This window comes from Onychostruthus taczanowskii, unplaced genomic scaffold (assembly GCF_017590055.1).
Source record: "Onychostruthus taczanowskii isolate IOZ18803 unplaced genomic scaffold, ASM1759005v1 scaffold21, whole genome shotgun sequence".
In the NCBI taxonomy this organism is placed as follows: Eukaryota; Metazoa; Chordata; class Aves; order Passeriformes; family Passeridae; genus Onychostruthus; species Onychostruthus taczanowskii.
This window is the reverse complement of record NW_024499351.1, coordinates 10201675-10225906: the sequence shown is the minus strand read 5'-3', so window position 1 is coordinate 10225906 and position 24232 is coordinate 10201675. Positions and strand designations below refer to the sequence as shown.

General features: G+C 36.2%; 1 protein-coding gene across 3 annotated transcripts in view; it reads left to right on the top strand.

Annotated features, from left to right (window-relative positions):
- SDCCAG8 (SHH signaling and ciliogenesis regulator SDCCAG8) overlaps positions 1-24232 on the top strand; it is a 108961-nt gene that overhangs the window by 62910 nt on the left and 21819 nt on the right. For all 3 annotated transcript variants that reach the window (XM_041404169.1, XM_041404168.1, XM_041404167.1), the window contains one exon: positions 2868-2999. In XM_041404169.1, coding sequence (XP_041260103.1) covers positions 2868-2999 — 132 coding nt within the window. The remainder of the gene's footprint in view (positions 1-2867; positions 3000-24232) is intronic.

Sequence of the window (24232 nt, the reverse complement as noted above, 5' to 3'; positions counted from 1 at the left end):
TGGCAGCACTCCAAATGCCTGCATGCTTCAGTTTCTGTTGAGTCCACCACAGCTTATTGCTCAGACTGTTGGAACCAGAGTAGCTCTGGTGGAACAGCATCAGCACATCCATGCTGTGTCCTTTAGTTGTGCAGGATCCATCAGACACAGTGATTAGTGCACAGATTTCCCTAATTTGCCTCTGTCCCCGGCCTTATGAGTGAACTATCTCTGAAGTTCAGCAGTGTGTGCTTTGACACTCTCCCCCCTCTCTTTTCCTGCTGTGATACCTTGGGAGCCGAGTTGTACAGAAGCATTTACACAGGACTGGTCCTGCCTCTGGCTGAGTGGAATTCCTACTCCTGTATAAATATGCTATAGCATTCAGTACAGTTAACAGGTTTAGTACAATTATGGTGGGTTTGGGGTTTTTAACGCAACTATGAGTGCAGTTACTAAAATATCACATGGAATTAGCTGTCTTATCTTAATATTTCGAAACTGAGGTGAATGAAAGGTATGTTTAAAGATGCAGAGGGAATCGTTGACAAGTGTAGATGGAAGACTCTTGGTAGGCAATATTGTATTGTACTGGTGTTCTCTCTTTAGTTCCAACACTCATGAACCTTTTAACATGGACCTAAGCATTCTGTTCTTCATATGTGCTGTCCTTCAAAACTTCAGTGTCATTAAATATTTGAGTCTTGGTGGTCAGACTCTTAGTTACATGGAAGGAACATTGTGTAAGTAAAGTCATAATTAGAAAATTTTTTTTTGTGTGTGTTTACCTGTAATTACAAAAGATGTTTTAGGAGAAGACAACACTCATAATGTGCTTCAAAGCATCAGGCATCTAGAGCTCTGTTTTAGAGACTGGAGATTATGATACTTGTGGTTTTAATTAATTCCTTACTTACTCTGGTTTCATTAATTGTTTTTTCAAATTAATTTATTTCAGTAGAGTTTTGGTTTTGGTTGACTTGAATTACTTGATCTTTCCAGAAAGATTTTGGGCACCTTCAAGGTAATGGAGATGAATAAGTCCTTGTAAAACTTGGAGAATTTTATCACCTTGAAAGTTGCTTCTGCTGTTTCCATGAATAAGACAGTCACATATAAATGCAGAAAAAGAAACAGGATCTCCCAGTTGGGAAACCCAACAAATGTGATAATTTGCAGTATTCCTACATGGCAAATGCTGTTGCTGAATTTTGCTGGCAAAAAAGGAATGCAGAATTGAATGTAGTCCCATGTCAGGTCTCTTTGAGCTGCTATGCAATGACCCTTTGCTTTTATCCACTGGTTGTCTTTCTTACAGTATCTGTATCAAGTACAGACTGCATTCACATTGTGTGATAACAGTTGGTCCAGCTGGCAATGCTTTGTTAATGCTGACATTTAAGTTACTAGTATTTCTGTAAAATGGTCGGTGGAAAAATTCAGTTTCTGCTACCTTCTTATAACATCCTGCCCACTATAATGTACCCATCCAGGAAACTCCTGTGCACAGAAGTTTGATGTACAAATCTATCAGCACAATTCTGATGTATTTGTGTGTGATCTTCCTTAATAGAGCTGTAACTCTCAATCTAAATTCAATTACATGCAGTCTCAGTCCAAAGTTTCCTTTGCTAAGTTCTTTTAGATTCACAGATGATACCATGCATTGTTCTCTATTTAAACATGAAAAGATCATGTTGTCATTTCTAGATTTGACTTGTCAATGTAACAACATGTTTTTGAAGGAGGAGTATTCCTTCCTCCCTGCACTTTGTTGTATTTTTCAGAATGTCAGTTGTTGTTGCATTCTGTAACAGCCAGGAAGGTAAAGTATCTTTCTGCTGTAATTGCAGCATATTTAAGTTCATGATTTAAAGATATATCTGAAGTTTTTTAACCTTGAGATATGGAGTGGCAGATGCCATAAATCAAATTTGCTTGCTTTTGATTCGTACTTTCTGATGGTATAGCAGATTCTGACATGTTCTCATTAACCTTTTCCAAAGAGTTAAAATTGTACAACTGCATAATGTATATTTTATCACTATTTAATCTGAGGTCTTTTCCTGATATTAAAAAACAGCTCATGCCTGTTTCTCCATGGGCTGATGGTTAGAGATGTAGCAAGTAGCAGTCCCAGGTCATTCATGGATCTGGTGTCTCTGCTCACCCGTGAAGAATAAGAATTGCTTAGAAGTGACTAATATTCTTAAAGGCTGTGCTGAGTTTTATGTAGATTAGTGTGTGCCTGTATGATTTGTCCCTTGTTTCTGAAGTTTAGTTAATTTTCGTCTTAGTGAGGCTTTGGGGTTTTGGCTGGGTGTGAGTATTTTTTGTGGGGGAGGGGTTTATGGGGGTTTTGTTGTTGATGTCTTTTTAATCTGTGCAATGTTATTTTAGACATAGGAGGTTACTAAAGTTTCTAAAACAGTACCACTACTGAGAGTTCAACCTGTGAACTGTTGAGAGTTCAACCTATAAAACGGAGTAAAGGTTGAACAAGGTTTTAGTAGCTGTTTATTTAAACTAAATGTTAGCTTTTGCTCATAATTTTCAAAATGTTAGCCAAATTCTTGCTTAACAAGTATGAATTTACATTTATTGATCTTATTTAACATCGATGCAAAATGCCAAATGGCATGCCTGTTTAAATTAGGCTGAAATTAGCTTAGCCAACCTATAATTGATAGAAGATAACCACCAGTATCATATTCTTTTGTCTTGAGATTATCTGAAACAGCATTTTGTTTCTGTAAGTTCTAGTAATAGCTTTTTTATGCATTACATATAAATGTATGAAATCTTATAAATGCTGAAGCCACATATTGATGGCACACTGCAGGATGAAATCTGACAACATCCATCATCGCTTTGTTTTACTTCTGTAGATCTGAAGTCAACCAGCTTAGTCAGGAAAAAGAATATCTTCATGGCAGATTGGAGAAGATGCAGAAACGGAATGATGAATTGGACCAACAATGTATCCAGCATGGGAGAATGCATGAGAGAATGAAGTCAAGGTAGGAGGTCCTGTTGATCTGTCAGTATGTGATATGCTCAACTGTACCAGTCGTGTTGTGTAAACATAAAAATGACACGACATTGTGTGAAAGTAATATTCTTTCCTTATGAAATGACCACTGCTTCCCCCCCCCCAACCATTCTGTCAAGTTGTTTTTTTTTAACATCTTTTGCTTGTGCCATTGTGGATAAATAAAAGGAAAGCTTGAACAACATAGTCTTCCAAAGAATTTAAACCTAGTACATATGTGTGTGGGCTGCTTCGGCTGTTCTCTGCTCTAACTTGTATGAATAGTCTTACCATTTATAAAAAAAAGGGAGGGGGGAGCTGGGGAGGAAGGACAGAGGAGGTTATTCAGTGATGTGAATGTAGAGTACAGATGTGTGTTCCATTATGCCGTGTAATAGTTGTATTTTTGGGGTTTACCATCATTTAACTTGTATAAACAGACAAATCTTACTGAAAATCCTAGTAACCAGAGAAATACTGACCATTTCCAGGCACCACTAGCCTTGCAGAGAAGCAGTGACTTCCTCAGGATGAGCTGGGAGCAGCTGCAGCAAGGCTAGTGTGAAATATTTTCACCAATATCAATTGACTGTTCTGGCCAGAGTATCCAGACTGATAATGGCTTGTGCTGTGATATGAATTAGACTTCCTCAAAGATCACTGTGGAGTCTTTTCCTTTTGGCTCCAGAAAGTTCATCTATTCTTTCTTGTTCTGCTTTCCACTCCACATTAAGTGTAACAGGCACTGGAGGGAGTTTGACATGCTTGTGGAGGTAGAGGATGAAGTAAAGAGGAGGCTGAGAGGTAACTCTGCAAATCAAGTCATCCAAGCTACGTCTTGTCAGTAGTCAAAGGCAAAATGCAGTTTAACTTTGTTTGGACTAGACAGCCCTTACTGGGAAAAATTCTTTTTGCTTTTTTTCATCATTGACCACCTGAGAGGAACAGAGCTTGCAAGTATTAAAGCAGCCAGTCCTGTATGCTCCTTTCTTTAAAGTACTGATTTTTTTTTTTTTTACTGCCATCTCTTTATTCTCTGTCTATAGTTTTCTTTCTTGCAAGCACTTCATGTGCTCATTTCAGTCATCCAGAACCACTTCGTTCCTCTTTCCTTTCAGATTTCTGTCTGTACCTCATTCTGTTCTTCTCTAACCTGGGATTGTCATCATCATTTATAGCTCAGAGCACAAAGAAATTCAGAACACTGCAACTGCATCCCTAATCTGTGTAACCACACAATCTTTCAATTTATCTCACCTCCCTTTTGATTTCTTTAGTTATGGTGGATTCTTATCATATGCAGGACTGAGAATTCGAGGTTACTTTCATGAGAAAATTTTCCCCCTCTTTTTTCTCCTAGCTGCTCTTCTGTAGAATTATGAGTATCTAGTAAAATTTACAAGTGCTTTGCAAGTTTTTATGGTAACCTTTCCTCTATCTATTTTTATAAATAAGATAGATCTACTGGAAAATGTTGCTCATTTTCTGCTGCAGCAGCAATGATTATACACTAGAAAAGACTGAAAGCATTAATCCAGAACACAAAAGTGGTTTGAAAGCAGAGTGGTCATGCTGCAGGCAATGCCTTACCTTCTGCTGCTGTATTGCAGACAACAGAGAAAACAGGGCAGTAATAGCATTTGTCTTACTTAATATTTTAGAATATGTAAATATGGCAGAGATTATTAGGTGTTCTAAACATGAACAACATACTTTACCAGCATTTTAAGAGATGGCTCTTTTAACATATTTTTAATTGTCATCTTGCACTCTATTAATTTAAATTCCAACTAATAAGTTACAAGGCTGATACTCTACACTGCTTTAAAAAAATCAGTGTAATCTCATTTTAATTTTTGATGTGAAAACTGTAGTAGATTTTCAGGATTAATTCCCAAATGCTGTAAATTGGTCATGAAGTTTACAAATCTAGGTGAAGAAAGCAGAAGGAATAACTGCTCCAACAAATAAATCCCCCAGATGCATATATTTATGTAGAAAGATTTTCACTAAATAAAAATAGTAATTTTTCTCTTCTGATTTTGAAAATAGAGATCTGACTATACTATTTAGTAAAAGCAGAACAACAAATAATAATATGTATTTTGCCTCAGATTTTCATGCATCACTTAGACACTAATAATCTCAGGAAAATACTGTTGATGATGGCTACTTCTTAGCACGTTTGTTTCTCCTTTGTATGTGGCTACAAATAGCAGTGGTCATTTTGCAGCACAGTCCCACAAAGCGCATTCTGACCTAATTTTCTAGCTGCTGTTATTCTGGATTTTCAGAAAATTTCTTGTATTACAATGATTTTTGGCTAAACTTGGAACCTAACATTTGCATTTTAATAATGAGGTATTATGATATTTGTTTGAGAAGATATCATTGTCCATACTTGTTTTATCCAGGGACAGCAGGATAGGCCCTGATGTAACTATTTTGTGGCAGAAACAATACCTAAATGATGAGTCGGAATTTCTTTTGGACCAAAAATGTTTTGGCATTCATAACAGTTGCACTGCTGAATTTGTGCTGCAAATGAATATAGTCCAAAATTAAATAAGCAAATTTCGAAGGAAGAGATTACTTTAAGTGCCAGTCATTAAACAGGATATGGAATCAGCCTTTTCAGTGTCGTGGAAATATCCAGCCCTTTCGGTGTGTTTTTACTCAGTGAAATATGGCATTAAAAGAAGTAGATGTCCATCCTAAATCATACAGTTGTTGCATACTACTGATGCAAACTTGAATTGAGATATGTACAGTTTGCAGGACTAAGGTGACATGTTATGAGTCCAAGTGGAGTTGGTCATCATGTGTATCTTCATGAATATGAATCTTGCATAAAGTCTTGTCTGTTATGTAGCAGAGTCCATTTTTGTAAATTTTTAACCTCAAAGCAAACTGTCTTATTAAATTCTTCAAATTCCCATTCTGTAGATTTGTGTTCATGGTAGAAATTAGCAGATAGCAGAAAGTACAGAATTTCTTATAAGGCAGCCATAAAGGTAGAAACTAGCCAACAATAAGAAGAATATGAAGCAAAACTGAAAGGTTTCTATGGTTTGGGTTTTGGTTTGGGGTTTTTTTGGTTTGTTTTTTTTTTTTTTTGGTGCTTCACTCCACATAATTAGAATAGATTCTGCATGAAGGAAAATTCAAAGCCAAATGAATTGGGTAACTGTATGTATAAAGTTGGCTCATTCTTTCCTTAATCTGTTTTCAAACTGAATTCCCAGGTGTGCATTTTCACCTCTGTAGTTAGACCAGTTCTGTAAATGCAGATCCACTTTTTCACAAACTCTTTTCTCTTCCAATTAAAGAGGAAGAAGAAAAAGACAAGAACCTCCCTAGATCAATTATTGTTTGGATGTGTATATGAATAAGTATTATTTGCCCAAGCTGCCATGGGTCAGGATTTCATCGGGCTGTTTGAGCTTTCACTGAACTTAATTGACAACTCTTGTAGTTACAAAGTTCAGTTATGGCTTTACTTCTCTGCATCTGTTCTTCTCATAAAACAAGTATTTGATTGTAACTCGTCTATTTTGAGGATTGCTTCTGTGGACAGCCAGTATCTATAATGGGAAGCATTTAATGAAATATAGTTTAGCTCTTTTCTGTGTACGTTTCCTGCTGAAGACCTTCAAGCAGGAGAAGAAAATCCTAGGCAATTTCTTTCCTTTTTTCAAGATGAGCCAGACATGCCTTTACTTTTTATCAAACAGTTTAAAAAAAAAGAGGACAGTAGTTTATATGAAATATAAGACTCTTTTAAAATCTTTTTAATAAAACATAAATTTAGAAGCTTCTAATGAGTTTCTTTCCAAACGTTTTTCTAAAGTTCAGCATATGGAATTTGAGGCTATGAATTTTCTCTCATATCTTGTGGCTACACTTCATATTACTGTAATTTTTGCTGTACTGTGTGTGATCAATGTCCAATCTGTATAACATTAATAATAATAATACATTTAATGCAAATCTGTGTGGGGCTTTTTGTTGTGGTAGCTTTTTGGAGGTGACACTGTTAGACGTATTTTGACTGTATTTTTGCTAGCTAAAGTTTAAAAGAAGAGCCTACAGGACTGGCAGTTTGGGGCAGATGTGTGTCTATTCCTTAGGCATCAGTGGTTGTAAGTTAACTATAAAAATGTTACAACCATCTGTGTAACAAGACGGCAGAGATCTGCTCTCGCCTGTTACTATAAATAAGAAGGAGATTTGTTTGACTTCATAGACATTGGATTTATAAAGACTCTATGTGTCAAATTGGAACTACGTGCCATGTTGCTGAGATGTGTCTGCAGCCAACTACCTGGGGTGTCTTCCCCTTCAGACATTCTAGTGTGGTGCAGCAACTGTGCAGAAATGTCTGTATAGCACAACATGTGATAAATTATATTTGTTTTCTACCTATGGCAAATGTATGATTCTTATGGATAAGCTTATCTGGAAGGGTACCTAAAATGGACCTTTAAACAGACCACTCAAGTAAAAATGTGATACTCAGTTTGACGAGGATTTTAAAGGCTATTTTCCACCATTAAATTTTTCTGTTTGTTTGTTTTGTTGGTAAGTGGTAGTGTATGCAAGATCATGTATGCTTAAGAGAGCGCATTATTTGTGGGAATTGAGACATATCTAGAGAGAATACACCAGCATTTTCAAATATCTGCTATGTAGAATCACAATAGCTAGTTTGCTGTCACTATGACACTACTGAATAGAAATTTTGGATTTCTTGGCAAATCTTTAGTAGAACTACTAAATGAAATTATTTCTTGTTAACTGGAGCAATCAAGTTGCATTTGAAATTTTACATTTTCTCCTTAAAACTGAAGTACTTTTTTGTGCGAATGTGTGTTTACAAGAAACAATGGCGGATGGATGAATTTAGGTTATGTCATTACCTGAAAGACCTTTATTTTCTTCCAGTCCAGTTCATTCTCAGTTAAATACATTGTCTTCCTTATTCTACCAATTGATTAGTATATTTTTTAAAGTGACAGTGAGGTAATTGTTCCTATATTTTATTAGACCAATCATCTGTTTAGCAATGCAATCATAGATTAAAAATGCACTATATTGCAGCTTTTTAGTTTAAAGTGCATTAATTTTTAAATTGAAAATAGAGATTAACATAGGTAGTGTCCATAGAACCTTTGATGTTAAAGATGCAGATATACTCACACTGTCTCAATGTCTAAAGAGCAGTGTGCTGCACTTTTTCCTGAGCATCATTACTCACACCCACATCTCTTTGGCATGGTTTTGCTGTAACAGGATGGCTGTAGCAATTGGAGATACATAATTGTTTGTGCAGCCCTTTATGTGAGGAGTTGGTAAAAAGCTTTGTGGTCACTGTATGTCAGCACTGCGGTGCAGACAGATAAAACTCTCAGCTCTGTCCAGACCTTGGGGTTGTCACTATTACTTAATTATTTTATTGCTATTTAATAGACTCATATTTTAGATTGAGAAATGTATACTCCGGAGACCTGCTATTAGGGAATAATTAATGGCTAGTGTGTATACACTTACACACATATATAAGTTGCAAATCCTGCAAGAGTCTGAATGTGTATTTGGATTTTGTTTAATACTGGGGTATTGTGCTCGCAGTTCAATTTCTCTGGAATAGAAAATGGATGTTCAGAATCTCTCCCTCCCTATTCCTCTGTTGTTAACCATTTGTCTGTTTACTATATATCTTTATAACTATTTTTTCCCTTTCTCAGTGTCTATATATAGTGTGGTATAAATACATATATTATTTATGCTTTTATGTGTATAATATTCCCATTCAAAATAGTTAAGTTATGTAAGTTTATATGACCCCAAACACTGTTTTTAAAGATTTATTCTCCAACTACCTAAACAGTAGACATACAAAGCAAAAATTTTTGTAGGTCTTTTAGAAAAATTGAAGTATACAAAGAGTGAAATACAGGATTTTCATAAAATGCTGCAGAATTGTGTGCAAATAAGTTATCAGCTTTAAGAAGCAAATAAGAAGCAGAGGGGAATATCCTAGCCAATTTCCAGAGAGCTATTTAGGTAACTTAATAATGTTCTGTACAGTGTATTCTAGGTCACAGAGTACTGTGTTCATCTGTTTCCAAGTGTGTGTATCTAAAATATATGTACCTATATATATATAGTTTATACACACATATATTTCTTCGGGAACGTATTGAGCTCCTCTGTAAGCCTCACCGTTCCAACTTGGACAACTTATTCCACTGATCTTTTCATTGGGATCCTTCTTATTTTTGGTCTGAATTAATCTCTGTTTCATTTGTACCTACTAGTCTTTGAGCCAAAATTAGGACAAGCAGTTCTTCAAAAGAATCTGCACTGGTAATGCAAATAATTGTAGACAATGGATGTGTGTATTCAGTCCTTCCTCTCCTTATAGGTAAAGTCTTCCTCCTTGTTCTTCTTTTTGCAATAAGCTATTCATCACCTTGGTGTTCTGATTGTTGATCTTTTTTAAATATGGGCAGTCAAAACTGTCTTGGGTCTTGGATGGGAACATTTGAATATATTTGTATATATAGAATTGATATATTTACTAGAAATTCATTGACTGATGAATTCTACAGTCACATTTGCCTTTTTGACAGCTACACTAAGAAGTGCATCCAGGATCTCTTTCTCCCAAGTAAATTCAAGTTTTCAACAGAGACATTTACTATGAACTGAGAACACATTGAATATATAGTGTAAGACTTTCATCCCATGTCTGCTGTTTCAATCTTCTGAGTCATCTATTTCTTTCTGTGCAGTATCGCAGACTTTCTCAAAGCTGATAACATCTCTTAAATTTATCAGCCCACTCCTCCTTTTTTTGTGCTGAGTCATAATTCAAAATATTCAAAAATCTGTTTAAATGTGAAGAAATTCTTTGAGAATTCTTCTTTCCTTTCAATTGTTCCTGTTGGCTGTTCTCTTTGTTTTAGTCAGATACTTGTCAACAACTTAGTTAACAATTGCTGATGGGTATGATATTTAATGTTTTGCTAAAGTTAATGTTGGTAAGATTTACTGCACTTCCTTTATCAAAAAATGAACTGTCAAAGAGTTTAGGGTTCATGTGACCAAAACTGCTTGATCTAGCTTATGTTTCAGTTTCTCATGTTCCAATTACCTCTTCATGTCCTTATATATTCCTTTCATTTCTGCATTTGTTGCAGCCTTCTTTTGCATTTGAGATCATGTTAATGGGCTGATAATTATCTGAATTACCTTCTTTAAGGATTGGTTAATGCTGCACTTGATTTAATTGCATAGCAATAGTCAATATGAGGAAGAAGGTGTAGAGGGGGAGTCACACTGTCTGTGTTCACTTTGCACATCAAGACTGCTGGCCACCACAATTTTAATTGTTTGAGGAACTGGAAGATGATATCTGGGAAAGTTGTATCATTCCATGTCTCAAAGAAAAGCTAGGTGGAAAAATAGCCAGGTTTGCTTGTTTCTGTGTTCGACAGCTACCAACTCTCTGGGTTACACCCCCTCTGCAAGAGTCTGGTAATTGTCCGCTTCTGAGAGTATCTTCTACCCTACTACTTTAATGTATTCTGCCTTCTCCAAAACAGAAGAGGGATAGTTCATATTCATACCATCATGAACTGAGTCAAAGCCTGCGGCTCACTAATAGTAAGCTTGTGTTCTTGTCTACTAGGAATGTAAAAAGCCCTGAAATATGTGTGATATAAAACAGCACAACATAAGGTTCCAGGCTGTTCTTGTTACTTTCTGTTGTCAGCACAGTTGTTGGTTTTCAAATTTAAATGTTAATTTAGCATTAACGAAGCATTCTTGATTCCTCTAAAATGGAGGTGGATAAAGGTGATGTCTTTGACAGCTCAGCCCAGACTTTCCTTGATTCGGCTAGATCTAGAAATGCTTGTCGCTATGCAGATCATAACTGACACTGAAAAAGATGTGCTTAACTGGACAGAAATGCGCCCATTGTTTTCCAGGGAACCCCATTTTATTCTCCTATCCTTGCTACACACCTGCAAGAGTTTTAATTTTGAATGTGGGCTGCTTCTGGTAGTCATACATGATTGTGTTAATCCACCAATTTATCCCTTCACCACCAGCATATCTTCTTTGAAACACTTTGCCCTCAGTGCCTGGTAGTAACACCTCTGGTCCAAGGTGGTAGTTATGGACCAGCTTCCTCACCACTTTCCCCAGAGATGTGAAATAAGAAGTGAACAGGCTGGGTCAATGTGCTCCTTTGCTCTCTTGAGCATAAAAACATAGCTGTTAATGGCAAGAGAAAGTACCAAAAAGTATATCTGTCTTGTTCATTCAAGTTAGCTTGAGTTTGTTTAAATTACCTGCTCAAATGTACCCAGAATTACAGAATAAAGTTTTCTACCTTTCCAAAAGAGTAATAGCCTTTCCAATGTAGCATAAACTCTGGAGGACAGCCCTAACTATCCATATTCCTCCTAAAGCATTTAACAATCTTTAATGAGTTAATGAAAATTAACTTGACGTCCCTACAACAGTCAGGGACGTCAAGTTAATTTTTTTAGGTGGTTAAAAAAATCAACTTGACGTCCCTGACTGTTGTAATCACCTTATTTTCTTTCTTCCATTTGTTTTCCATCTGCATTTTTAAAGTTTATTTTCTGTCCTGTATTTTTGTGATATCCTTGTGATGTGTCAGAAAAATCATTAAAAAACAACCAAACAAAAAAAACCCACCCAAACCCTTTTCAAATAGCCACTCTGACACTACCACTATGCAGTAGTTCAGCAGCAAATACCTAGCCAGGATATTTGACTGTAATTGGTATTTTCCTATTAAGCCTTCAGTGAATTCACAATTACAGTAAAATTTAACTATTAACCCGTGTGGCAAATTACTTTAAGTGGTAGCAGATTTCTTTCTAGTTTTGATTGCTGTGTATGATTCTGAGATTTTCAGACAAAGGCTATTTAAAACCCTCCATTCCCATGTAGTGGGGAGCTGAAAATGAAGACAGATGAGTAACATTTAAAGAGCTTTGCAAGTGTGTCATGAAAATTTACCAGCTCTGTAACAAAATCTATTCACCTGCCTCCTTTCAAGGTTATTGTAAGAGAAGGAGACACAAACTAATGATAATTTATGTTTTAATATCATAAGTGATGGAATTTTGCAAGGTTATTGGAAGACTGCTTTTTCCCAATAACTACGGTGTTTTGATTGCTTCTGCAGGATCCAATACTGTTCCTCTGGAAGTTGATCTAACTGTGGATGCTCTCATTTTCCATATAAATCTAACCTGTTCTTAAATCTGTTTAGCCTTTAGTTCTTATATCTGTTTAGCCTTGATGTGTCTTGTGCCACTAGCTCCATGCCAATGTTGCACTTGAAGGTGGGATATTTTCTTATCATGCAGTTTGTTTCCATCTTTCACTAAGTGCTTAGTTTATGCATTATGAGACCAGGGACCAATTTTTTTTCAGTGTTTTTGTCAGATTAAACACAGATAGAACTTTATTTTGCCTGTTTCTTTTCTGACTTAAACTTCCAGAGCTCCAGTCGGATTCGTTATCAGTTTCTGAGTGCACTCTAAAAAAATTGTCATCCTACAAGAAATTAAATGCCTTATGATAGTGCTAATTGGTAGTAGTCAAATAGTAACAGGCACTGGGCTAGTTTCTAGTAATGTGGTCTTAAATGTGTTATCCCTCAACTGCTACTAGAAAAAGTTTTAGTGAAATAGAGATTATGGAAGTGTCTAAAAGGAAGGACAGTATGATAAGACGTACTTAGCATCTGTATTTCAGGGTACTCTAGACAGCGTTGTGTGTGCTTCTCAGCAGGGCTTCTCAGGCTGGTTCTGGAAAAAAGTAGTGATGAGGGAAAATATGAATGAAATTGAAAAGGATAATAAGATTATTATGTGTTTGTCTAACTTCTTCTTTGTGAACTGTAAAGTCATGTATGGAGGGGAAGAAAGGGGAAAGGACATTTTAAACTTTTTTAAAGTTCTTTTGAACCTCAGAGACCCTGATTCTGCCTTCAGTTATACAGATGGAAGTGGATCCTTGTCCCAAACATATCTCATTACTTGGGGCCTAATCGTGAATGGCCTCTAGAATTCCGATTTGATTCAATTCAAGGTTGCTAAATAGTTTCAGGTCTCCAGTTTCAAAATGTTGTCTCAGTGGCACGGCTGAAATGACAGTAAACTTTCTCAGCTTATGTAAAGCGGTGTAATTTTTTTGAGTGCTGCACTAGCACTTCCCACACTACCAGAGATATAGCCTTAGCTATGTGACTTGCATATAGTCAGAAAAGGGTTTTGGGGGGTTTTGGGTTGTTTTGTTTGGCTTTTTTCCCTAACACTTTGATCATTTGAGTGGCTGACCTTTTATATATATATTAAAAAAATACATGTGTGTATATATAGATATACACAATTTCAGAACTAAAAAAAAAATTGTCTGTGAATTGATGCCAAACATAGACAATTACACAGAATAAATGTTTGGGAGCGCATGACTTAAAAACACTTTAACTTTTACTGTTGTGAAGGCTGTTACAATCTTTTGTGCCTTGTCACACATGTGTTGGATGATGCAAATACTTGTGCTTCTCAAATAAGTATTATGAATAAAATGCACGGACATGCTGAGCAGAGACATATGTGTCCTTGGGAAAGGACTTTCATAGGCTAGCCAGTAATGGAGTTTCTGCATCGACTTCCTGTAATGTTAACCCATGTCAATAAAATCCACAGGAAATGTGTCTAGCATTTTGTCCTTTTCAAATTTCCATTTTTAATAGCAAGAAGACACTCCAGGCAGTGCATTTCTGAGGGATTATTACATTTCTCGGGTGGCTGAAGTCACTCACCCTTCAGCCTTGTGCCTCACAACACACCCGAGGCAAGCAATAATCCCCAGCAAGGCACTGCCTGTCTTATCTTATTGCTTAATTATTATACCTATTTAATGGTTCTTAGAACATTGTCAGCTGTTGAGAAAAGGTAATTATCACTAGTCAAATGAAAAACACTTTTTTGGCTGCCTTACGGATACACATTTTACTGGTACCTTGATACATAATGAAGCCTGATAGCAAAACTTTTGCTTGTCTCTTCTTCAAGCCACAGCTGTTTCCCTGCTAAATTCATCCCATCTGTCTCCCCTTCCGTAAGGCTGTAGGCAGTATAGCATAAGTACAGAAGCAGTTCAGTGCTATTTTGGATAAACATAGCTGAAATTTGAATCTTTGCCATTTGCAATGCACACATTTTGTTTTACTGCTGTAAAGAGAGCTGTCAAAATAAAAACTACATGGATAATTTACTGAAATGCAGTCAAATAAAGGGATGATCAAAGGGAAAAAATGAAGATATAATATAGGGTCACTCTTACATTCATGGTGTATTCTGAATTAATGTAATTGTTGACCTCTTGACATTGCTGGGTGCAGAAGAATTGATAGTGAATAACAAAAGCAGAAGCCACTGAATTAGAATAGGACTCGAAGTCCAAGCTTCATGTTAGAAAGGGTAATCATAGCAGGCAATTATTTGTGATAGTGCCCTGTTGAACTCTCTGACCAAGGCATAGTTCTTTGCTCGTTTTGTAAGGAGTAGATAATTATAATACGACTTGGAAATTAAATCCACCATTTCTATATGTGGCATTGTCTCTGAACATAAAAGGACACCATAATGACTGAGGCAACAGGCATTACACCTCTTACTCTTTGCAGTTGTGATTGACATGGAAAAATATAAAAAATATAAAATATAAAAAATATAAAAGCTGAGTACAGATATCTTCATCTTCATTTGTTGTTCTAAAATGGATTGATGGTCAGTTGTCCAAGGACTGTGTTTGAAATTCCAGGTTTCCTGAAAGAAAAGATCCAAGTGACAATAAAGGACTGCTTGACTCAGAAAAAATGAATACAATCCAACCTACAATATTTGGGAGTCTTTCAGGCAAAGCCCTTTTGAAAAAATCCTGTATTCTACTGAGGTGTTGGAAGTCCTATGACACCTCTAGGAGGAGAAGGGCTTTGACCACTACTTCTTGGAAATATTTTCCTTTCTCTGTGTTACTGTGTTGTGTGTGGCCCGTCTTAGAGAAAGATTATGACTGGTAAGTGCTTGTAAGTCTGTTATAGGAGAATCTTGGAAGCAGTTTCTAGGTTAGCCCTGATGTGTATTTGGGATAGTTACATTTGATGTGGAAGTTAGTTCTTGAAGGCTTGTGCTTCCCAATCTGTGTTGCCTTAGGCAAAGGTGAACAAAGCCATGTTTGTCCTAACCTAGAATATGCTCTTGTTGACAAAGAAAGAAGCAGATGATGAACTTAATGGTAGTGGACAATGAAATTATCTAAATATTATCTCAATATTGATCTAAGTATTATGAGCATAAAGTTCCTTTGAGGAAAAGTGTTTTTTGGAATTCACTACTACTGAAATACTGATTTCAGTGTTCTGTACCGAGGTAGGGAAAGGGCAAAAAAGGATATTAAGTCACTAGCTGCTTCTGTATTTACAGGACTGTTTTTAAACTGTATCAAAAGAAACAAAGTCTTTTTATTGTTACTAAGAAAGGTAATGCAACACCAAAAGCACACACAGTAGTTTTCATTTAAATATGTGTAAAATCAATAGTCTGTGGCAAGGATCAAAACAGCGTTACACCTCCGTATTAATGGAAATGTAAGAATTTCTCTACAGACACTAAAGTGAAATATTCAAAGATTTCAAAATATTATTTTTGGTTTTGTTCTATAATATGAGCATAAATAATGATGCTATAATCTGTGAGACTGAATGTTGATAGTTACTCCTGTAACTAATCCAGGAGCTGATAACACACCTACTGCACCAGAACTGGTGCAGAACTGGTACCTTCATTTATCAGTTTAAATGAAGGAGGGCTCCATTATTTTTTAATGGAAGCCCAGTTCTTCAAGGACTCCATCAAATGTAAAGGCACCTCACCCTCTGACTGAAAAAGCTGTTGTATTGACTTCTCTGAGGTCACCAAAGCATTGCAGTAAACAGCCAGCTACTAGGTCTTAGAAGAATTGCTTTAATGGTAAATACATTGTGGTAATTAGTTAAAGTCCTATTAATATCTGACTTGATATTTTAAAAATAGTGTCCATGGCTGGTCATCCAGTTTTTGAAACATAGATCTGATGGAACATATATATTTACCTAATTAGTTTTTCAAGAAACTTCAGCTATTTTTTTTCCCGCTCTCCAAAAGGAGAGATTTACCTGTTACATATTGGAAACGGTCTATTCCTGTTAAAATCATTTAGGTAGCTGCTTGCTGTAAGTTGAAGTGGGAGGCCTGTACCCTTGTGAACAGCAATTTTGATAGATTCACTGCATTTTTTTCGAACATGATTTGAAAACTGCAAGTAGGTTAAGAAAATCTGATTCTTCCAAAGAGTTTTACCCGGTTGTTGCACAGCTGAGATTTGGTGATGGAGAAGTGAACAACATCAAGAGAAAAACAAGTTATAGTGACTGTCTTTGCAATGTGCAAAGTATTAAGAAAGTTGTCAATATTATGCTTTTCTCATATTTGTTAAATTAAATTTTTGCATTCCAGAGTACCTTGCCATAAGTACACGCATTTGTTAAAGATGTGATCAAAACCCCAAGATTATGTGAATTCCTGTTGATCCTTCATCTACAGTGTTGTGCGTTCCCTCACTGCTGGGACTGTTTATGGTGATCTGGATCTAATAATGGGTCTTTTTTCAAACCTAGCACTTATTTGGTTTTTGTCTGCCCATCATCTTTTTACTTAGATTCAGTATTTTTTTTTTTCTGTTTGAGTTTTTAGATCAGACAGAAGGCCTTATATTTCCACTCATTCCTTCTGCAGGTTAGTGTAAGGACAAAAGGAAAAGAGAGAATGGGTTTGAGGGTTCACATACTATCAGGCAAAAAAAAACCTATCAAGTAACATGGAAAAAGATAAAAACTTCAAAGACAAAATACAAAAAGTATTCTTACAGTGTTTTATATTCTTTTCCCGTTACTATTTTATATTTTTCTTATGCTTAATGTAATTTTAGGTGTTCCAACCGTATATGTGGAGGGAATCTTTTCTGGAAAAGTTCTGAAGATTTCTAAATCTTCTGAAAAAATATATATTGTGGATGTACAGAGTGAACAAAAACCTCTGCTTGTTCAAAATTTTTCATGCGATTTACTCATCTGCTCAGTTGTCTTGTGAGTTATGTATTCAGAACTGAAAGCCAGTACAATCTCTACAGAATATTATTACTTTGTCTCTAGTCTGCTCCCACTTTCAACTGCCTCTGTTTTGGCAAATTTTAGACTTAGTTGTTGTTATAATTAATGCTGATATTATGATTAGATGTAATCTGCAAGTTCAACAATTTGTAAGTAATTTTTTTATAGCATCATGACATAAACTGACCGGTACCATCTTTATGGTACATAGATGTTTTCCATGTTTTAGCCTTGCTTCTCTCAAATGAACAATTATAGCATCTGTTAGAAGTGCTTGCAGGTTATTTATACAAAACTAAAATCCTTTTTATACAGCAATAGTGAGCTCTGGTTTTTGGGTAGGATGTTTTGGTTTGGGGTTTTTTCTATTAATAGTGCAAGGGAAAAGCTTACCCTTTATTACTGTGTTCAAATGCTTCCCTCTGAGCTCTTCTTTGCTGAATTGTCTCTGGACCCAGCACAACCTGTTCCATTTGAGCCCCACTTATGTCCCAAATGTACAGAAGCAGCCCCAAAGTTTTAAAAAACAGAGACTATTTATGCAAAAACAGAGGTTAAATTAATTTTGGTAAAAAACAGAACTGATTAGCATCCTGATAGTTAAATTCATTAGCAGAGTCCCCCAGTTGCACTTTCATTAAAGCAGTGTTGCAAGATAAGTGAGTGATCCTTCCCATGTTACTTTCTTTCCTTTTAATAATCAGTGGAACTTTGGTTGCTGGTAACATCTGAATTCATTTGCTCCCATAAACACAATAGATAACTGTGGAGCAGAATTAAAAATTAGAATTGCTTGAGATTTTAGTGTTGTTTGTGTGAAAATATCATCCTAAAATTTCTATTCCACTAAAATTTATTCTGTTCCATTTAGCTAATTTCTATTCATATTTTTAAATAGCACAGTTGGGGATTCTTTCCTTTGTAATCTTTTTGGGAAGGAATTTTTTTCTAATACTTCAGTGACTTTCTGCATCAGATTGCAGGGTAATGTTACAGTCAGTAATGTTTACATCAACAAATGTAAATTCAAATTAAATCTATTATTTAAATAGCATAATGGAAACACATGGTGCTTTGTAGTCATGTAATTAAAGAAGATCTGTGCCTCCAGGAGTTTATGATCTGAAGATCAAAACCATTTCCACATGCAACAGACCTCTTCTAAATTATCGGTCTACAATTTGGGGATTTTGTCTTGCATCTATTTCAGCATAAATTTTACTCCTGAGCAGAGATTTCAACCAGGCCAGTGCAGAACTGCCTGAGATGCAATGGCTAAGTTTTGTACTTGACACTTTGTGTAGGGGCAATTTCCTCTCTAGCACAGAAAACCTTAGTGTTTTGATGTCAAGATTTATACCTCCCCGATTTAACAGCAACACTGTGAACTAAACTTTATGAATGATACTAGTTTACCTGGGATGGGAAGAGGAAAATCAATTTCTTATGTTTAACAAGGAGTCTGACTAGCCGTGATTTTATTTTTTTTTTCCAGTTGTGAAAGTAATTTTGTGCAAAATTGCATTTGAGTTAAATTATTCACTCATCCTGGGGCAATAGCCTGTATTCACTTTCCAGCTGAGCCAACTAAAAATATGGGAAACAGACCAACCTAGTATTCCATTGTTACCTTATATAATATGGTGTTTTGGAAATGATGATGAAGGCAACCTGGATATTTCATGGATGAATTAGTAGATTCATAAACTGAAAGCTTTTCTTGCTATTTGTAATGGTGTTTTCTCCCTTCCTTTCAAAACCGTGCTCACAAATCGGAGCTGTTGCTTTCATTTAAAAAGAAAAGAGGAGGACAAAGAAAAAGGGGGAAAAAAATCAAGCCTTTTTTTTCCTTTGAGGAAATCTTTGCCTGAATTGCTGGCTGAGTTCCCTCAAAAGGCTTGGACTCCTTCAAAACTTGGAATCAAGTTCAGACCCTAGCTAGGTGAGGTAGGGTACTTTGTTCAGTTTAGTTAGTTTTCTCCTGACAATACGCTACAAAAGAGTCTGGGTGTAAACACATAGGTTCTTTTTGTCAAGTGTGATGATTTGGGATGTTTTCCAATTATCATCCTAATTAAGACCCTGAATTAAAAAGAATTTTTCTCTTTTCTTGGTCATGGAGAACTAAATGAAGAACGGTCTGTGAAGCATGTGACTTTCAGGTACCTGCAAACCTTCAAGCCCCTTTGTTGCTGCAATGACTTAACTGCAAAATTATTTCACAGCCTTAAGGGGCAACTTTTGCCTTTAACCTCCTTGTCTGAGGACTTTCCTTAAATTGAGGTAAGCTTAGACAATACCTCACACATTCACATGTTCTATTCTGTGTTCCAGTGCTTTTTTTCTTGAAGTTGTTGCTTGGGATTGCACAGCTTGGAGGTGCTGCTGTGTTTGGTTTTACTCCGTTATTTAAATCCATTAAACATGAGTTCTGGTAATTTCCCGATCCTATGAATGCTTTGAGCTGTGGCAGCTGACAGAGACTTCTCAGCACTTTGTTGGGAACTATGGCTGTTTTCTTCCAAGCATTGTGTTTCAAATTTTACCCATGCTGTGCTACAGATCCTGACGTTGCTGGATTCAGGGCATCTGTGTGCTGTGTGGATTTAGTACTGCACTAATCTTGTCTAACATCTTCTAAGATAGAGCTGTGAAATGATTGTTTGTTACGAGCTATAAGCATCAATGAATGTTGGCATTTTTCTTCCAAACCTGTTTGGGCAAAGTTTTGTACCTCAGGTACCTCAGGTACAGCTGTATGTTGATCAAAGTAAATGATTTCCCCATAATTAGCAATGGTCCACATCCTACCTTCTGCATATTTGCACTGGATTTCCTCTGTCCTGGTCTCTTTTTTTTAAACCTATCTGTAGCTTTCTGAGCCTTTGGGTCATATGGTGTGTGGCTTCACACAAATATTTACTACATGACAGGCTAACTTAGCAACCAAGATTTGTTTTCGTCTTCTTCCTCAGTGCTTTTGTCTTGTGCTGTCATGCTGAATTCTGTGCTGTACAAAAGGTAGATGAAGGAGTGCAGCATTGTGCTTGGGACCATATCTTTGGATCTTGACTTAGATGAAGGACTTGTACTTAAAAACATCCCATACTTGGCAATACCAAATACCAGGTTTCCTGAGTCAGGGGTAATCTTGTAGTTATAATATAACACTGAAAAAAACCCCAAAAATTTACAGTCCTTTATCAGTCAGGGTGCCTGAATTTCAGGTTGCTTTGGGTGGAAAAATAACCAAGAAGAATAAGATTTTCTAAGATGGTGTAGCATTGGTAATCTTAAAAAACCCACCCCCCAAAATACAGCAAAACAACAACCCCAAACTACAGAGGTTCTGTGAAAACACAATAATTCTGACAGCAGACAGTTAAAAACAGACTCTGATGCAGAAAACTGCCCCAGATTCCAACATTCCTTTCAGCTGAGATTAGAAAACAAGGTAGACCTAGCATGAGAAATAGTGTCTTTATATGAAGAGATTGCTCTTGTTAGGCCCATATGTGAACCATATATCCAGATTCTCTCTACATCCGCTCACTTGTCTCCCTGTCAGCATCTGAAGAGAGATCCCCAAATGATCAAATGTACCTTTCAGACCAGAATTTAATTTTAGAAGACTGTCTTGGCCTATTAATTTTTATTATAACAGTGCTGTGGTGGCAGAGACATCAGATTGCAAGTAAAATTTCAGAAATCAAAACCCTACAAAGCTCTAGAAATAAATGCAAGTGCAACTTGCAGTAATAGGTCACAATAGTTGTATGTGGTAAAATACATGTCATTATTGAGTAAGAAATAATTCATCAGGGCATGTATTGTTCATGTGCACTTTTGTGTTACAAACTGCAGCGTGGAGGCTGAATACTTCCAGGATCTGTGTGTGCGTGAGATGAAGAGGGCAAAGTTTAAGAGCCAAAAAAATGGTTTCAGAGCTGACACTTGTAGAAATTTGGAACTTAAGTACTGCAGAGCATCTTGGACATTTTTGTAATTTATTTGCTTTCTTGTATTCAAGGAGTTAAATTAATAAAAACTGATTACATTAGAGTAGTTGTCAAAATGCTAATTTTGAAGTCTTTCAGACACCTGGTTGATCTTATTTTCCCTTTAAAGTTTATTTTCTTTTTCTTAAAATTAAATGCATGAAGTCACCATCAAGAACTAGAAATTATACAACAGGAGCCACAAAATTGAAAATGCCAGTATGAAGTAATGTAATCATTGTTGTGATTCTGTGTTTTCTGTTTGATAATGGATGTCTAAGGGTGTTCATGTGGTTATTTCATGAAGAAATCAATTTCCTTGCTAATATCCTCACTTCCCCATGTAGTCCTTTTCAAATTGAAGTGGTTTTCCATTCAATTCCCTGTTTCTCTTTGTCTCAAAAGAGGAAAAGGGTTCTACAAATCACTGTAGAAATTCTGTTGCTTTTACAACTTACAAATGAAGTGTCCAATAAAACTGGGTGAGTTATTTACAATTGTTATATCAAACATTTCTGGTATACCTAGGACATGAATACAGGAAGCTTTAAACCTATTTTTATAATCATTATTATTCCATATAATAAGAACTGTCATTTCTTTACAAACTTTAAAAAAAACCTCACTCTACGCCCCACATTCCAAAAAAGCCCCTCCCAAACAAACCCAAAAAGATCTGATAAGATATGGTAGTGGAGTCTTCATCAGACCCAGCCTGTTTCTTAAGCATTCCAGACTGCAATCCAGTGAACCTATTGGCACTTTCTACGGGAAATCATTAATGGTGGCCATGGGTAAGCAGCAGTTCAGTTACACTCTGCCTTCAAGGTAGAAGTTTTTGACATACACTGCACCTTCATAAATTTCCCTTGCCTGTCAAGAGAATAAACTACATATTTATTTTTTTTTTCTTAGCATGCAAGCAATAAGAGCGCATGCAGCACTTTCATTATTTCTACACCACTCAGTTTGCAGCAGGTCTTGGTGAAGACTTCACTCATGGTTTCTTTATTCACCTGTTCTTGGACAAGAAGTCATAGCACATATACAAAGTTAATTTTCTTTCTCGTATCTTAATCTAAAACCATACTTCTTGCCTAAAAAGTAAATTGCAAATCTGAAGTGCGTAATCAAATGCATGTTTCACATGTGCTAAGGACTTCTGCTGGCCATGCTTTCTATTTCTGAAATTCTGTTTCTGATGTTTGTATGGACTCTTACTGAAAGGAGGGCAGCACTGGATGTTGCTGCTGAGGGATTGGGATGGGGCAAGGGAGTCTGTGAAACAGCTCTTCAAGCACACCTTTCTCTGGAACTTCAGACACAGCTGATGTGCACAGACATACCAGATGTGGTCACAGACAGTTGGTTTTGACCTGATATGTTCAGGAGACATCCTGCTGTGTTGATTATTGCTTTGCTATCCAGATCAACACAGTGGATAGAATATCAACCCTAAGTAATACTGAGTTATTAAGAATCTTCCAGGAAAATGCGAGGACACACACAGACACTCCTCATCTAGGAAAATAAAGGAAGTGGATATGGCAATCAGATAATTGAAAATAATTTTCTCTTTCATCTCCCACAGTCCTCTTCTATTGGGGCAAGTGGGCCAAGCCTGGGCATTAATACCTGAAATGAAAATCGGCTAATGATCAGAAATATGTGTGAAACACAGAAGGTCTGAAGAGGTTAACCTAAGAGGCTGGAGAGGGGGTTTTTTTATTATATATATTTTGGCTTCATTTCATAGTTTTTAGGTTTTGAATATTGTGCATAGAACTAATTGAAATCCTAATTTGTAGTTATAAATATTTCTTGTTACTGTAAATACCCTTTATAGACTTTTTTATTATAACTGGAAAATCAAGCCCTATCAAATTTAAACTGAGCTAAATTGCTACGTCATTGAATACATTGCCACATTTTAAATTTTGAAATACAAGTGTGTTTTGAACTTCTGTCATCTTTTTCTTAAGAAAAAGAGAGAAAAATGTAATTATTGGAGGAGAAGGTGTCTTTTTAATTTTGGTTTTGTATAAAACTGTTCAAAGCAATGTTGATGAAATTTTAAATAGCCTTGAGACAGAGTACTAGGGGAAAGGAAAGCACTAGCCTTAAACAAACAGCTTGGAAACCTAGTATTGTCTTCAAAAATGCTGGTTTCAACCAAACCTTCAACACTGGTCGACTCTTTTTGTGAGGAAAGGACGCCATCATTTGTGTAGGAACTCTAACTCCTAAATAGCTGAGGGGAAAAACAATTTGTTCACTGTGTAGTTGAACACAAGCAATCCCATATTGTAGGGAAAACTGTTTTTGTGAAGGCAAAAGAACGTTCTGTGCACATTGCAATGGAGACCCTGGTGCAGGGAGACTGTTTGGAGCAAATACATGTTTAGTTTCTGTTCTTCTGGAAAAGAAGATGTTCTTGCTAGAACAGACACATGTGCTGCATGTTCCTGTGCTCCACAGTGCTTCACGGATGACTGCATGAACAATACATGTGAGCAGCATTTGAGGTAGAAATGTTATCTTTTATCTCTTTGATGTCTTATTTTAGTGATGCAAGAAAAGTTTGAGGAAATAGTGTTTCTGAACAAAAGGTCCTGCAAATTGTCAGCAGACAGAACTGCAAAATTGTGCAGTCTGTCCTTAAATATCTCTATCTCTGCCTGCCCTTCATTAACTAAGAAGGTTATTCATCACAGAGTGGTCAGTGGGAGTTTTATAGGAACATTTATTTATAATTTCTAGGTTCTATTTTTTATTTTTTTTTAATTTCAGGCACCAAAGTGTATATTTTCTTTGCTGTTATAGTCCATTATGTCATAAATGGACAAATGATAACTCATCACAAACAAAATTATTTTTGCAGCCTGTCTTCCTTGGCGTCTGGATTCTAAAGAGATAACCTGGATGCCTGCATGCCAGTGCAACCAGGATTTTTAT